General features: G+C 39.2%; 1 protein-coding gene across 2 annotated transcripts in view; it reads right to left on the bottom strand.

The window, feature by feature from the left end:
• LOC127433447 (SH2 domain-containing protein 3C-like) overlaps positions 1-16,623 on the bottom strand; it is a 107,180-nt gene that overhangs the window by 68,591 nt on the left and 21,966 nt on the right. For both annotated transcript variants that reach the window (XM_051685360.1, XM_051685361.1), the window contains exon 3: positions 2,626-2,665. In XM_051685360.1, the coding sequence (XP_051541320.1) occupies positions 2,626-2,665 (40 nt within the window). The remainder of the gene's footprint in view (positions 1-2,625; positions 2,666-16,623) is intronic.

Raw genomic sequence — 16,623 nt, forward strand, 5'->3', positions numbered from 1 at the left:
TGCTTGGTTTCCCGTGTTTTTGTTTCATTCTATTCTGAGTTGCTTTGTTTATTTTTGGTTTCCATTAAAAGCTGCATTTAGATCCTCATTCCACATCTGCCTCGTTACAAGCCTTAAAATGAAACCTGACCCATACCTGAGACCGTGTGGCCCGTACCTGAGACAGTGTATCCTACCCGGTCCGAACGATACTGTCAGATTTTAAGCCCGAACCCGACCCGAATTCACTTACTATCTAATTTCTTCTAGCAAGTACTGTTGCAATAGGCAACTGTTTTATGTAAGCATATACTGTAGGCAACATTCATAACAGTACTGAAACAGTAAACATACAGTTTTAACTAGGCACAGCAGCCCCTCAGTGCACTAGAGCAGAAGGGGAAAAAAGCATTGCCTTACCGTTTTATTTGTTGAAACTTCACCTGGTGCAGAACAATCTGGAATAATATGAAACAATGCAACAGTACCCCCTATGCAGCCTGAATTTTATTAGAATGTTGAATTTTTGTGACAACTGTGCTGAAAACAATCTAGTGTAAATAATTAAACAGAACGCAGGTGACTCGACATGCATTTAAAAAAATTTGAAGTTCTTTTTAACTTGACATAGTGTTTAAAATATGCCGTCGTACATGTGACGCTGAAGAAAAAGCGAGACGCAGTGCAAATGTCAAAGACATTCATCCAGCATTTTTAAACAATGGGAAAACAGAACAGACACGTGCAAAAACATGTTCGGTGTGAATGGCCCCTAACTCGTCCTTTCGCGCGTGTCTGTGAGTGAGAGCGTGTGCTTGAAACAAGTTCAGTAAGCCTGTTTATTTTTTCATTAATTACAAATCAGAACCTGACCCGAAGTCCTACTTGAAAAACTGACCCGAACACGGCCCGAAACCCGTTGGGCCCGGGTCAGGTTGTAGACCTCTAATGTGAACAACCAGTTAGTAACTGCACTGCTTGATTTAAAGTCTCACAGTTCCAGAGACTGTTTAGACGGTGTTCTGTTGTCTAATGTTGTACTTCAAGCTTGTAAGACTTCAACAGTTCTTATATGATTTCGAGTTGGACATTGATAATTTGCACATCAGTGTAAGATTAATACTATACCGGACTAGACCGGAAGCGCTGTATGTTTTGTGCTGTAGATTCAAAAGAAACGGCTCATCTAAATCATTCTTTCGGGAATCAGACCATACTGGAAGTGCTGTCTGTTTTGCACTGTAGATTCAACAGAGCCAGCTCATAAGAGTAATTTGTTTGTGTGTTTTAAGCTTTTGACCCAGTAGAGGGCAGCGCTGCTGTTGAAATGCAGTGCTGGAAACACTTTGAGTATTTTAAGACAGTGTTCGGGAACCATTAACGGAACCTAAAGTCAAGAAGTTCATATGATTCTGGTATTTTGTAAAGAATGGCACAGGTTGTGAACAAGAACTGGTTCTCGATTTCCATCCCTATTCATCAGTAACTTGGTCGAAGCTAAGCCAAATTAGACAGATGCCAACATGGTCAGGTTGTGTGACATGCCCACATCCTCGAAAACTATGGAAAAACTATGAAGGGTAAAATGCAGTGAGGATAAACATGGTTGATCACAATGTGTATTGTGCTGTGAATTATTGGCTGCTGAGAGCATGAAACCATCAAAATTCAAGAGTAATTTAGAAACCAAAATTGGTGATTGTTTGTCAATTGGCAATTTTCCTATTAAGCCTATTCAGTAATGTTAATACTTTAGCATATTGTTGGGCCTATGCAGTTCTTAAATTATTAAATATTTCAATTTCAATGTCTGATTTTAAGGACACTTTTGTTTACCTTTGTTCGATAAGCAAACTGCGTTGGGTTTCCACTTGATGTCAAATGTAAAACTGGGTCTTAGTTGTGCTGCATTAGACTGTGTGCACAAGTGAGGTGTCTAATATGTCTGTATAACCCTAATAGGTTTTGGACCTAGAGGAATTCTGAGTATATGTGTGCATGTATTCATATGTAATGTGTGTGAATGTGCATATGTTTAGCACTGTGTGTTTCGAAGGCTAACTCAGTTTTCTAGCTTCATGATTTTAAAACAATTTACAGCTCCATCTAGTGGTAGCAGAGTGTACTACACACATAGATTCTAATATCTTAATGACAGAGCAAAGGACCGGGGATAGCAAAGACATTAATTTGGACCAAATCAGCACTTACCATAAGAACTCATTACACTCATTTCTCATTACATATTTAAGTGCTGCTTTTAGTTAATGAATACAGGGTTTTAATGGATGTTTTACCTAATTAAGTATAAAATAACCACATTTAATGCTTCTTCAACAAAAATAGTGAGATTTTTGGAGATATAGCCTAGATTAAAGAACATACAGACACAAGCACAATTTCTTGCAGCTAAAATTCATAAGGACGCACACAAACTGTTTTTCTATTTTGAAAATTTCCCTCAACCCAGCTTGGAACATTGACTCAATGGTGTGAGTTTGGACACAGGACTAAAAGTTTTTTAGACCAATGGCAGAGGTGGGAGTGTCCCTGAAATTAGTTTGAAAAAGGTCATTGTTTTCACAATTCTGGTACAGAAATTACACAAGAAAGAAAGAAAGAAAGAAAGAATTAAAAATGTCTCACCTCTACATATTCTTCTTGGCCATCTGTGGTGTCCAGCTGTCTGTGAAAAAGACATTGACAGTGTGACAAATGATTAACACAAAGTATTCTTATGTTTTTTAAAAAAATTTTTTTTTAATATATATTCATGTATTGGTGTTTCTTCAACTTTGGCACTTTAAGCACTATGGATTTCTAGAGAGTAAAGTCTCTTTAAAACATTTGCACACTTTCACTATTTGTGTTTTCTTCATTTGTCTACTAACAATGTCCAGCAGCGTACAGTATGTTCATGCAGCACAGGAGATTTATGTCATTTTTTATCATTTTCTCCCACAGCATTGTCATTTCCAGCACATATTCAATTCTGTATAGTGTTCCGTAGTGGAAAAGAAGCTGATGGAAATGAAATTTGTAACATTTGTGGGAAAAAAATGGTCACCTCTTTTGTCTTTCTAAGACTAATTGTATAGCTTACATTTTATGTATCATAAATACACATAGTTAAATATTTTCACACTTTTTGCTTACTTTGGCAAAATTACAGCTTTATTGGAAATGACACCAAATAAAACATAAAACTAAATTTTTCAAATTTTTCATCTCAAGCATGCTCTTCATTGACACTTTTGTTGACCTTGTTAACAAGTACACTAACGTTTGAAAAAAGAAGATATAGGGGGAACATTTTTGGTTATTTATAACAAATAATGACAATGTTATAATGCAATATGTAAGCATTTGTATTTTTATATTTGATTTTCGTTGAATATTAAAAGTCTGGGTCTGGGACAAGGCAGGGCTAAAACAGAAAAATCATCTTACCTTGTCAAAATCCTGATCATTTGTCACATTACACCTTCAACATCATAATGAAAATAACAAGTAAATTCTGAACAATTATTAAAAATGAATTAGTAAATAGTTGAGAGAAGTGATCTCTCTCTAAGATTAACCATTACAAACTTGCTCAGGTGCAACTAATCACCTTTCAGATCTCACACCTGGCTAACTGGCCCCCACCTGACATCAACTGTAGTGGTTTTGATTTCTTCAGAATAAAACCGGCTGTTCCATGAGGATTCCATTACTGGTAGTGCATGGTAATGAATTTAAGAATTCACCATGGTTAGAAAGGTGCTTTCAGAAGGGCTCCTTGATACATTTGGAAAGTCACAGGTTAGGAGAAGGAAAAAAAGAAAGCGCATGGCACCACCAAAACCTTGCCTAGATCTGGCCATCCCTATAAACTGGATGACCGTGCCAGGTGGATATTGAACAGGGAAGCTATCATGAGGCCAAAGGCAACTTTGAAAGATTTACAAGACTTTATGGTTGAGATAGATTTGTATGTGCATGTAAAAACAATCTCCCAAGCTCTACACAAAGTTGGCCTGTATGGCAGGGTGGAAAGAAAGAAGCCTCTTCTGAAAAAGTGCCACACTAAGACTCGTTTGCACTTTGTGAAAAAACACTTGGAGGATTCTGATGTCATATGGTAACAGGTTTTATGGTCAAATGAGACAAAAATGGAACTTTGTGGACTGAACTTCAAGCTCTGTGTTTGGAGAAAACCAAATACAGCACACCACCCAGAACATACTATACCTACTGTGAAGTATGGTGGTGGCAACATTATTTTGTGGGGGTGTTTCTCTTCAGCAGGGACTGGGCAAATGGGTCAGGATTGAAGGGAAAATGGATGCTGCCATGTACACTCAAATTCTTGAGGAAAATCTGCGGGCTGCGGCCCTCTTCTCGACCACTGAAAATGGGTAGGTGGTTCACCTTTCAGCAGGACAATCACCCTAAACACACTGCAAAAAAAAAAAAAAAAAAAAAAAAATGCAGTGGCTTAAAGATAGGAAGGTCCAAGTCCTTGAGTGGCCAAGTCAGAGCCCTGAACTAAATCCAATGGAAAACCTGTGGATGGACTTGAAGAGAGCAGTCCACTGCTGCTCATCCTGCAGTTTGACTGAACTCAAACAATTCTGCAAGGAAGAATTGGCAAATATTCCCCAAACTAGTTGCGCAAAGCTAAGAGAGACATATCTAAACAGACTGATGGCTGTCATTACAACATGATCACACAGGAAGTCGGCATGCTGTTTCTGAAAGTTCCGGTACTCTAGGATCGGCAACAGTATGCCGACTCACTGACATGCCCTATCTCCCATCGGACATATTTGGAATGGCTCAATAACAATTATTTCCCTCGTGGCACGACTGGTAGCGCGTTGCGTCAGTCGAATGGGAGACCACAGTTCAATCCCCATTCAAATGAAGAAGTAATCATGTTTGTATAAACAATCACAAGCGTGAAAAGGAGGTTGTATTTTTGTCCCTAACATTGCATTTTGTCTCTACTAATGGTTAGGGTTAGATTTGGGTTTTGGTTGGGGGTAGATTAATTAAAATAAGCATTTCTCTTCACTGTTTTACACCCTGTTCAGCTGAAAACAATTCTTTTTACAACTGGCTTCTGGCAACCTCTCCTGGATATAAATGGATGTCACACTTGTTTATAAGCTCTGAAGCACTTACCGCTTTAGCCTCTTAGGCAGTTTTTTCAAATTCGGTCAACGCATACCAATTTTGGCTAAAGAAAAATCGGCATACACTTACCGAATTTTATGTGAGATCAGGCTGGTCATTAAAGCAAAAGGTAGCTCTTTGAAGTTTTAAATCCAGGGGTATGATCACTTTTTACAGTAAAACCTGTTATTCTAGTTTTTCATCTTTTATATATATTTTCTTACTATTGCATTATTTTTCATTACCTGAATGTTGTAAGGAAAAATTTGTAAATAAAGCTGTGTTTTTTTTATGGGTTTTGATTTTAGGCTATAAGACAAAAAAGTGACTATTCCAAAGGGGTTTGATAATTTTCTGTAAGCACTGTACAGGCCATTTGAAAGGTAGCAACAATAAATGATAAAGGCCAGGAAAAAGTTTTAATGTGTCAGTTTTAATGTTACTTTCAGATATATAAAAATGAAAGATGTGTTTGTTTAATACAAATCAGCTGGGACATCAAAATGCCTGAAGATGAAGAGACACCCACAGTACAGTATATATGAAAGATGTTGAAAGGCAACTCAGCGTCATGCTTTAATTAATGGAGAGACTGAGACTTATAATGAGAGCTGTTATGAGATTTCATCACTGGGTTGCTCTATACTTTATTGTTATTCCTGTTTCATTTCTTTTGACATCACAAAATGCTTAGTTAAACAAAGAGAGGAACTTCACCTCCTGTTAACATTTAAAGGATGTGACTTGTGTGTTCATGTTACTCCTTTTCACACACCACATCAATGGCCAGATCAGATAGGGAAGTACAAACACATGTGCATGTGAGCACAGTAACATCCTGAACATTTTTATAATTATAAGACTTAATTAAAAAGACAAGATAAAATCATTCTCTCTCATTTTGTTCCCATTAAATCTTGTCTTTCTAAACCAAAGAAATCATAAAAAAAGAGGAAGGCAGCATCAGAGAGATAAATTGTAGAGGAGGGGCATCACTAAAGGGTCCAAAGCCACCAAAAACTGAGATTTTTTCTTTTATGCAAAATTGTGTATGTGAGCCTCTGCAAGCCTTTCGTGACTGTTTTTCTTTATTTTAGGAGAAAGCATATTTTTACAAGAATTCACTTTTTTTCCCCTCATCAATATTCATGTCAAGTAACAAGTGTGTTTGTTATAATTAATGAATATATGCATATAAGAGATCTCTATTTACTGACCATTAATAACACTGCTATTTCAAGTTTGGTGAAATTGTTATGAATAAGAGAGGAATGCATTAGCAATATTTTTTATAGATTTGATAATAGAAGTGAAATGAAATACTAGAGAAAAGCTCTATAGGGTAGATGCATAAATGCTTGTTTTACCTGCAGTAGTTATTTATGTCTTAAATTATCAACATTTGTTATTGTCTTCTGAGAATTCTAACCTCCAAACTAGTTGCAATATCATCATATTTTTGTAATAGCTGTTGGGTAAATAAGGGAACACAATAAAACCACAGTAGCCTAACCATAGTTTTTGGCAGAAATCATTTTTCTTTAGTATTATTATAGTAACCATGACAGTTGTAGGCTAACCATGTTTTGTTTTTGTTTTTTGTCTGCCATGGTATTTGTAGTAAAACTATAATAACCACAAAATTGTGATTTTTATTACCATAGTTTTCATTTCCCTGTATTATTACTGTGGTTTTACTACGAATACCGTGGTTAAAATATGCGACAAATAGAGATGGGAAGTCGATTCCTCGACTCTGACTCCTAGTATCGGAGTCAACCCTAATACAGGATTAAATTATTTTGTTTGACTCCATAACTTTACAAACAGGATGTTGAGATTAGCTCAAATCAATGAATTAGCATTCTTAAGAACTAATAGACCTTTTTCACACTCTGGGTTTTGGAACACGGAAGTAAACGTTTGCAGGGTAAACTTCGACAGCAGTGAATAGGAGTGAATGGGAGATCACAGCAAATATTATTTTCACTTACCCATTTGCTCCAAGAGAAAAAGAAAAAGACCACTATTACGTTTGAATGACTTTCCAGAAGAGGAAAAAAATAGAGAGCGTTGGATTAAGCCAGTCAGATGGGAGATGATAAATTTACTGTCACTCTCTCGGCAGCTCTAATAGAAACCCCCTCGCAGCTGTAGTAATTCAGTTTTTAAAACTAATTCCAGGGTAATATAACACAAAGCATAATGTTATAAGTTTACACTCAATATTTTAAAAATGTATAAAATAAAAAGATTTACGCTGCTAAATAAGGCGGAAACACGTCATCACAGTCTGTGAAATAGGTCTATCACATCCTCTACAAATACCCGTTGGTTGGTGGGACACTCATTCACATAGTATTGCCATGGCAATACTACTTTTATTTTTAGTATTGCTCGGCATACTACTTTTCTCCGTTCTTACATCTTCATTAACCTGATTTTTTGTCTCAAGCGCCGCCTGCCGCATCTCTCTCTCTCTCTCTCTATCTCTGAGTGTGTGTTGAGAGTGAGTGTGGTGAGTGCTGCTGAGAGCGTGTTGAAGATTGTGAGTTTTCTCATTCTCTTTTTCCTAAACTCTTGTTTCTCTGTTGAGTTTTTGTGGTGTTGTTTAGAGAAACAGTGTTTGGTGTGGTTTTATTTTTTTGTTTGTTTTGTGGAGGTGGCGGCTGCCGGCATGGCTGGTCAGCATGGCTGCAGGTGAACAGTTTAGTTTACACAAACTCACACGCCGACATGCTATTAAACTGTCTCTGCCTGACGGGTGTTCGGTTGAAGAGTGTAGTCTAGTGGTAGGTGAGATTGTTGGATATGAAAGTGTTAAATATGCTCCTAGGATGAATAGTGCCTTGGTGATTTTTCTAGATAATGTGGAAAAAGTAAACCAGTTACTTGAGAGCGGACTTGTGATTCAAGGTACCTACACACCAGATTTGTCACTAGTAAGTCCTGACAAAAAGGTCATCATTTCGAATGTACCCCCGTTTCTGAAAAATCAGCTTTTGGAAACACAGAAAATTAGTGCCTCTGATAAAAATGATTCCCATCAGCTGTAAATCTCCTCATCTTAAACACGTTGTGTCTTTTAGGAGACAAGTTCAAATTATTCTTAAAAAGAGTGATGAAGAATTTAACTTGGTATTTAAGTTTAAAATTGATGATTTTGATTATACTGTGCACATATCATCAGAAACAATGAAATGCTTTGGGTGTGGAACTGTAGGGCATGTGATTCATTCGTGCCTGGAGAGAGTAGGTGAGAGCCGGGCAACCACTAATGCAGTGGAACCGTCATCTGTTTGGGCTGAAAGCGGAGCCCATTTACTGGACTAACCGCAAGGTATTGTGCAGGAAGAAAACCGAGATGATAGCGATCAAGAAAATTAGGTGATGGAAAATTTAGCGAGCAAACAAAGTGAACAAAAAGTACAAGATGACGTGAGGGCAGACCTAAATGTTGGTCACACTGCGACTAGAGTAGCAGAGTCGGTGTTGTTTAATGAGGAAGATGTTTTGATGGATGCTGATCTTTCCAATTTGTCAACCAAGAGAAAAAATCCAGAAAACAAATCAAACACTGAACAAGTTACAAAAGTGTCAAAGACAAATCCAGTGAGCTGTTCTTCTCAGTCAGATGACGGTTTGTTAAACTTGCAGTTTCAGTTAGAATATTCATGAAAAATATAGAACGCACCGGCCAACCGACTTTTACTGACCAAGAAGTTTTTCGTCTTAAAAAATTGATGATAAAAGTTAGAGTGCAATTAGCGAATGATGGCTAAGTGTTTTTTCTTTTTCTTTTTTTGTGTTAACCTCTCTGTTTTGTTTAAATGCAGCTTTATATTTAATATGTGTGACATAAAGCTGGGTTCTTTAAACATTAATGGTGCCAGAGAAGATGTGAAGAGAGCTTCTCTTTTCGTTTTGTTTATGGTTAAGAAATTAAATGTCATCTTTTTACAAGAAATGCACAGCACAGCTGAGAATGAAACTGCATGGAAGAAGGAATGGGGAAGTTTTTCTCAGTCATAAGAGTAGTAACAGTGGTGGAGTTGGTATCTTGTTTCTATTAGCATTTTAATGTGTCCCTACTTTCTGATAATGTTTTTAAAGATGCTTTTAAATATTTTTGGAGTGGTTATACAAAGACAAAATCTGAATACACTTCTTTACAACAGTGGTGGGACATAGGGAAGGGCAAGATAAAACAACTTGCTTACAGTATACTCTCAATGTCACAAGGGACATGACTAGGTCTATGAAAGCTTTGGAGAGTGAAATAGTGAAGCTGCAAGATTTGGCAGACTCCACAAGAGAAAGAGAACATTTTAAAGTTCTCAAAAGAAAAAAGTCAGCTCTATCCATCCTGTTGGGTTTTTCTGCCCAAGGTGCTCTGGTTTGCTCCCGTTATCAAAATATTGTTAAAATGGATGCACCCTCTCACTTTTTTTTTTTTTTGGCCTTGAACGCAAAAATGGACAAAGGAGACTCATGCACTTTCTGCGGTCCAGTACCGGGCATATGCTTCAAGAGTCTGTGGATATCCGTAAATGTGCAGTTGCTTTTTATGAGAAACTTTTCAAGAAGGAGTTCCAAGAGAGACCAGAGGTGGCGCAGTCCTTCTTTGAGGGCTTACCTAAGGTTTCCGAGGAGGCTAACGCAGAGTTGGATACACAAATCTCTGCTGATGAGCTACATTCTGCGTTGCAGAGCCTAAAGAGCGGCAAGGCTCCAGGCATTGATGGCCTTCCTGTAGACTTTTATAAAGTTTTCTGGCCTGTGATTGGCAAAGATTTGCTGCTTGTTATCAGAGACAGTTTAATTAAAGGACATTTACCATCGAGCTGCAGGAGAGTGATCCTTACTCTTCTCCCCAAAAAAGGAGATTTACAAGAGATTAAGAACTGGCGACCAGTGGCTCTGCTCTGCACTGACTACAAACTTTTGTCAAAGTTGTTGGCCATGAGGCTGAGAAAAGTTATGGAGCATATCATTCATGTTGACCAGACTTATTGTATACCCAATAGGTTGATATCTGACAACATTATTTTAATTCGTGATGTTTAGGACCTCTCCAATTCATTGGGCTGTGAAATTTGTCTGATTTCAATAGATCAAGAAAAAAGCTTTTGACAGAGTTGAACATCAGTATTTGTGGCAAACGCTAGATGCATTTGGGTTCAGCTCTGGTCTTATAAACATGATTCGAGTCTTGTATAATGACATTGAGAGTTTTTTAAAGATCAACGGTGGTTTAAGTGCTCCTTTTAAGGTTCAGAGGGTAGTCAGACAAGGCTGTTCATTATCTGGCATGCTGTAATCCCTGGTCATAGAGCCTCTCCTGTACAAATTAACATGTTCTCTTTTGGGTGTAAACCTTCCTGGATGTGAAACAGTTTTTAAATTATCTGCGTATGCCGATGATGTTGTTGTCATTGTCAAAAAACAAGATATTGACAACCTCGTAGAAAATATAAATGATTTTGGTGTATTGTCCTCTGCTAAGATTAACTGGGGAAAAAGTGAAGCCGTAACAATCAGTGATGACTTAAGCAGAAAACTCGTTTTACCTACCGGGTTAATTTGGAACAAGGGTGGTTTTAAATATCTTGGTGTTTATATTGGTGATGATACTTTTGTGTGTAAAAATTGGGACAATGTTTTAGAGAAAGTTGAAGGATGTCTTAAAAAATGGAAATGGATCTTGCCACACATGTATTTTGGGGGTCGTACACTAGTGATCAACAACCTAGTGTCATTTATGCTGTGGCATCGATTATCATGTGTAGACCCTCGAGTGCAACTGCTGGCCAAGATACAGGCGGTGATGGTGGACTTTTTTTGGGACCATCTGCATTGGGTCCCGCAGAGCGTACTGTTTCTACCAAAAGAGGAAGGAGGGCAGGGACTAATTTTATCTCGCCAGTAGGGGTGCTGCTTTCCGACTCCAGTTTATTCAGAGGCTCCTTGTTGGGCCCATAGATCTTGTCTGGAGACCTTTAGCCCAAACCATATTGACCCGAGGCGGGAATTTGGGTCTTGCTAAGCCTTTGTTTTTGATGGACCTGAGCGCTCATAAACTGTATAATCTCCCAAAGTTTTACCATGGACTGTTCACTCTGTGGGGGATGTTCCATAAAAAGAGAATGACAAGCTGTGAGTCTTTGTCATGGCTGTTGAAAGAGCCAGTAGTGCATGGCACTCACTTCAACGTAGAACATATAACAGGACCCTTCGAGATGCAGTTGTTCTGTTCGGCTGGGATTGTCACACTGGGACATGTGGTTGATCTATGTGGACCTAATTTGATCGACACTGCAGGTCTAGCCTCTCATGTGGGAGTTAGATCTATCAGGTTCATAAATCAACTGCTCAGCACTTGGAAGTGTGAACTTACTAAGACTGAACTATCTTTGCTAAATGACTACTGTAATGGACACTGTCAACCAGTTGTTGATGATTCTTTTCCTGCATTGACCCTTTTTCCTGATTTTAGAGACTGTACCAGTCAACTGTTAGAGTCCAGAGAGACTCTCACAAATGAGTTTGATGTCATGGGAGGAAAAATCATGTATAAAATGTTTGTTAAAGTTTTAAACAAGGGCAAACTAAGTGGTAGGGCTGACACTCCTTGGAGAGCTCATTTAGGGCTTGACAATGAGGTCAGACCTGTGTGGAGAGCGATATACAAACCACCGTTGACAAAAAGGGTAGGAGATTTACAATGGAGAATCCTACATGGTATTGTGGCTCTCAATGCTTTTATTTCTGTTATTAATTCCAATGTAAGTGAAAATTGTCCTTTTTGTTTGCAGAGGGAAACAGTTTATCACTGCTTTTTGGATTGTAGCAGACTGTGTTCTTTTTTTCAGTTGTTACAACGAATGTTTATGATGTTTGGAGAAAAGTTTTCTAAGCATTTTTTTATACTTGGTTTTAGATACAGTCAGAAGTGGAGAGTGAAATGTCTGTTGTTTAATTTTGTATTGGGTCAAGCAAAAATGGCTATCTACCTCAGCAGACAGAATAAGATAGAAGAGTCCTTAGATTCTGATGCAAACACGGTTTTGTCAGAATGATGAAAGCTAGATTGAAAGTTGATTTTGAATTTTATAATACTACAAATAATGTAGAGGTTTTCACAAACATTTGGTGTTTTAAAAATGTTTTATGTTCTGTTGTGGAGAATGTTCTGTTATTTGGGACTGTTTTGAGTTACATGTTTTTGTTTTTATTTTTATTTTACTTATTTGGTTATTGGTCATTGTGTTGCAGAAAACTCTGTTTTGAATAAATAAAGAGGTATTGAATCTCTCTCTCTCTCGTGCAGCATTCTCAATGCATGCTTGTCGAGAGTTTAGTGTGAGCACACATTAAGACAAGGAAGTCACACATTTGCTGAAATTTAGGATCAAACCTATATAAACCAGCTAATTCAACACAAAATTGTGTTATACCACATTGTAAGGGGGTTTAGTGGAAAGGAGGAGGCGAGAACCGGCTTGACAACTTAAATAACAATTTATTAACCAAAAAACACAACCAAAACACACAACTAAAAACACACAGTACAGCTGCCTGCAATTCTCTCTCTCTCGAACTGTCGTCCCCGGCCGCCTTTATCCCTCGCGCGCCCCATCAGGCTGATTGGGGACCGGGTGTGTCTCATTCCAGCCCGGCCCCGCCCTCCTCGGCTCTACACACATCTTTGCAAGCAAGAGACGTGATAAAACAGATGCTCCTCTTTATGTCACATCGTGCTGCTCGCTCATAGATCAGCACTTTTGAAAAGAAAGGAAGAAACAGCAAACTGCTTTGTGTGTAATGCCTACTCAGAGTGAAGAGAAAAGCTTCACACAGAATTAATCTCCCTGCTAAACACCTGTTACATTCCTCATCCCCATCATCTGACATAGGCTATATAGGTATTTTCTCTGCCTTGTGAATAAGTCAAGTTTAATTATATAAATAGGCCATACAGGTGCATCTCAATAAATTAGAATGTCATGGAAAAGTTCATTTATTTCAGTAATTCAACTCAAATTGTGAAACTCGTGTATTAAATAAATTCAATGCACACAGACTGAAGTAGTTTAAGTCTTTGGTTCTTTTAATTGTGATGATTTTGGCTCACATTTAACAAAAACCCACCAATTCACTATCTCAAAAAATTAGAATACATCATAAGACCAATAAAAAAAACATTTTTAGTGAATTGTTGGCCTTCTGGAAAGTATGTTCATTTACTGTATATGTACTCAATACTTGGTAGGGGCTCCTTTTGCTTTAATTACTGCCTCAATTTGGCGTGGCATGGAGGTGATCAGTTTGTGGCACTGCTGAGGTGGTATGGAAGCCCAGGTTTCTTTGAAAGTGGCCTTCAGCTCAACTGCATTTTTTGGTCTCTTGTTTCTCATTTTCCTCTTGACAATACAGGTCTGGTGAGTTTGCTGGCCAGTCAAGCACACCAACACCATGGTCATTTAACCAACTTTTGGTGCTTTTGGCAGTGTGGGCAGGTGCCAAATCCTGCTGGAAAATGAAATCAGCATCTTTAAAAAGCTGGTCAGCAGAAGGAAGCATGAAGTGCTCCAAAATTTCTTGCTAAACGGGTGCAGTGACTTTGGTTTTCAAAAAACACAATGGACCAACACCAGCAGATGACATTGCACCCCAAATCATCACAGACTGTGGAAACTTAACACTGGACTTCAAGCAACTTGGGCTATGAGCTTCTCCACCCTTCCTCCAGACTCTAGGACCTTGGTTTCCAAATGAAATACAAAACTTGCTCTCATCTGAAAAGAGGACTTTGGACCACTGGGCAACAGTCCAGTTCTTCTCCTTAGCCCAGGTAAGACGCCTCTGATGTTGTCTGTGGTTCAGGAGTGGCTTAACAAGAGGAATAAGACAACTGTAGCCAAATTCCTTGACACGTCTGTGTGTGGTGGCTCTTGATGCCTTGACCCCAGCCTCAGTCCATTCCTTGTGAAGTTCTCCCAAATTCTTGAATCGATTTTGCTTGACAATCCTCATAAGGCTGTGGTTCTCTCGGTTGGTTGTGCATCTTTTTCTTCCACACTTTTTCCTTCCACTCAACTTTCTGTTAACATGCTTGGATACAGCACTCTGTGAACAGCCAGCTTCTTTGGCAATGAATGTTTGTGGCTTACCCTCCTTGTGAAGGGTGTCAATGATTGTCTTCTGGACAACTGTCAGATCAGCAGTCTTCCCCATGACTGTGTAGCCTAGTGAACCAAACTGAGAGACCATTTTGAAGGCTCAGGAAACCTTTGCAGGTGTTTTGAATTGATTAGCTGATTGGCATGTCACCATATTCTAATTTTTTGAGATAGTGAATTGGTGGGTTTTTGTTAAATGTGAGCCAAAATCATCACAATTAAAAGAACCAAAGACTTAAACTACTTCAGTCTGTGTGCATTGAATTTATTTAATACACGAGTTTCACAATTTGAGTTGAATTACTGAAATAAATGAACTTTTCCATGACATTCTAATTTATTGAGATGCACCTGTATGTACCAGTAATAGTATACTTAATAATAATATAAATACTATAATATAAATACATGTAATATACATGCATTATATTCAAAATATAATTCTTTATGTACATGTTATTATCTTTCAGTAAACATCATAACTGATTTAGCAACATCCTTTTTTAGGTTTCCATTGTTTAACATATTCAGTGTATTTTGTCTACTTTGAACTTGTGCGCTTGACTGTTAAAGGGATAGTCCACCCAAAATGAAAATTCTGTCATCACTTCATATTTCCACATTTTTGCAAACTCATGACTTTTTTCTTCTGTGGAACTCAAAAGGAGATGTTAGGCAGAATGTTAGTCTCAGTATTCATTGTATTGAAAAAAAAAAGTGCAGTAAAAGTGAATGGTGACTTCTGTCCAACACCTCCTTTTGAGTTAAAATTTTTGTTAAAAGTATCTGCCAAGAACAACGATATAAATGTAAGTCAGCACATGACAGCATTATGTCTTGCTAGGAAACAAGTGACTCATTAATCCGAATTGTCCGGTAATCATTAGCTGACAGTTCGGTTCAAAAGATCAGCGGTAACTGGGTCAAAGTTGGTGCTATGACAAATCTTCCACAAAAGAACTCGAACAAGCTAGCCGGACGCAGTGGTACCTCATCAGTGCCATGTTGTAACAGTTGTATGGAGAGATGAGATGAGAGGCGTTGGATCTATTTGCAGGCTTTTAATAATGAGATGCTGGAGTGGACAAATATAATACAAGGAAACTATAAGAAAACAACACTGGATAATCTACAACGTAACAATACAAGAACTGACCAGGAATGAACAAAGCTGGAGGGTATTTATACACAAAGGTGCTGATGAGGGAACGGAGAACAGGTGAGGAAGATGGAACAGATGACAGTGATGAGGGCAGTGCATCATGGGAGATGTAGTCTGGGAGAAACTAACGACAGAAGACAAAAGCCATTTTAAAATAAAACTCTTTGGAACAGAAAGGTGACAAAACAGTGATATTACGCAACCCCCCCCCTTTTAAAAGGGCGACTTCTGGTGTCCCAAAAATGGATGAGGAGGGTAGGATGACGCAGAAGGTGAGGAAGGATCCAGGAAGACGATCAGGTGGCCACAGGGTAGGGACTGGGTCAGGAGGTCTGTGGGGTGGCCTCAGGGCTGGGATTGGATCAGGAGGTCTGGGGGGCAGCCTCAGGGCAGGGATAGAGTCGGGAGGCCTGGGGGGGTGGCCTCAGGACTGGGATAGAGTCGGGAGGCCTGGGGGGTGGCTTCAGGGCAGGGACAGGGTCAGGAGGCCTGAGAGGCAGCCACAGAGCAGGGACAAGGTCAGGAGGCCTGGGAGGCTGTCATGGGAGGCGGAGCCAAGGGGGGCGGAGCCATGGAAAGCTCGAGGGACGGCGCCAAGGAAGGCGGAGCAAGGGAATGCGGAGCCAAGGGAGGCTCGAGGGGCGGAGCCATAGAAGGTGGAGCCGTGAGAGGCTCGAGGGGCGGAACTGGGGATCTTAGTGCCCAGAGAGCAGCCGAAGGCTCGAAGGGCCGAGGCTGAGCTGGAGGGACGAGGAACCCCAGTGACGCCGATAGTCTGGAGAACCACGGCGGAGACGAGGGGATGCAGAGCTGAGGTGACGGCGAGGTATCGGATGGCCAAGGCAGTGTCCAGGGCTCGAGGGCCAAGGCGGAGTTTGAGGGTCGGCAGATCCCCTTGTCTGGGAAGCCGGTGGTCAAAACCGTGACACATGTATCGTGTGTTTGGCTTTTAGCTGATTGTTAAGACTTAACATGCTTCTGTTGTATTTACAAATGATGCAAAGTACTTTATTTTTGTCACAAGTCCCATCTGAGTTTGTTTTGTAAGAGGTCCTTTCTTCATCAATTGATTACATGGAATCGCTGTTGTGTGTGTTTTGATTGGTTTGTCAGTGAATTGACCCTGGACACATCGCAAAG

This window comes from Myxocyprinus asiaticus, chromosome 43, assembly GCF_019703515.2.
Source record: "Myxocyprinus asiaticus isolate MX2 ecotype Aquarium Trade chromosome 43, UBuf_Myxa_2, whole genome shotgun sequence".
Taxonomy (NCBI): domain Eukaryota; kingdom Metazoa; phylum Chordata; class Actinopteri; order Cypriniformes; family Catostomidae; genus Myxocyprinus; species Myxocyprinus asiaticus.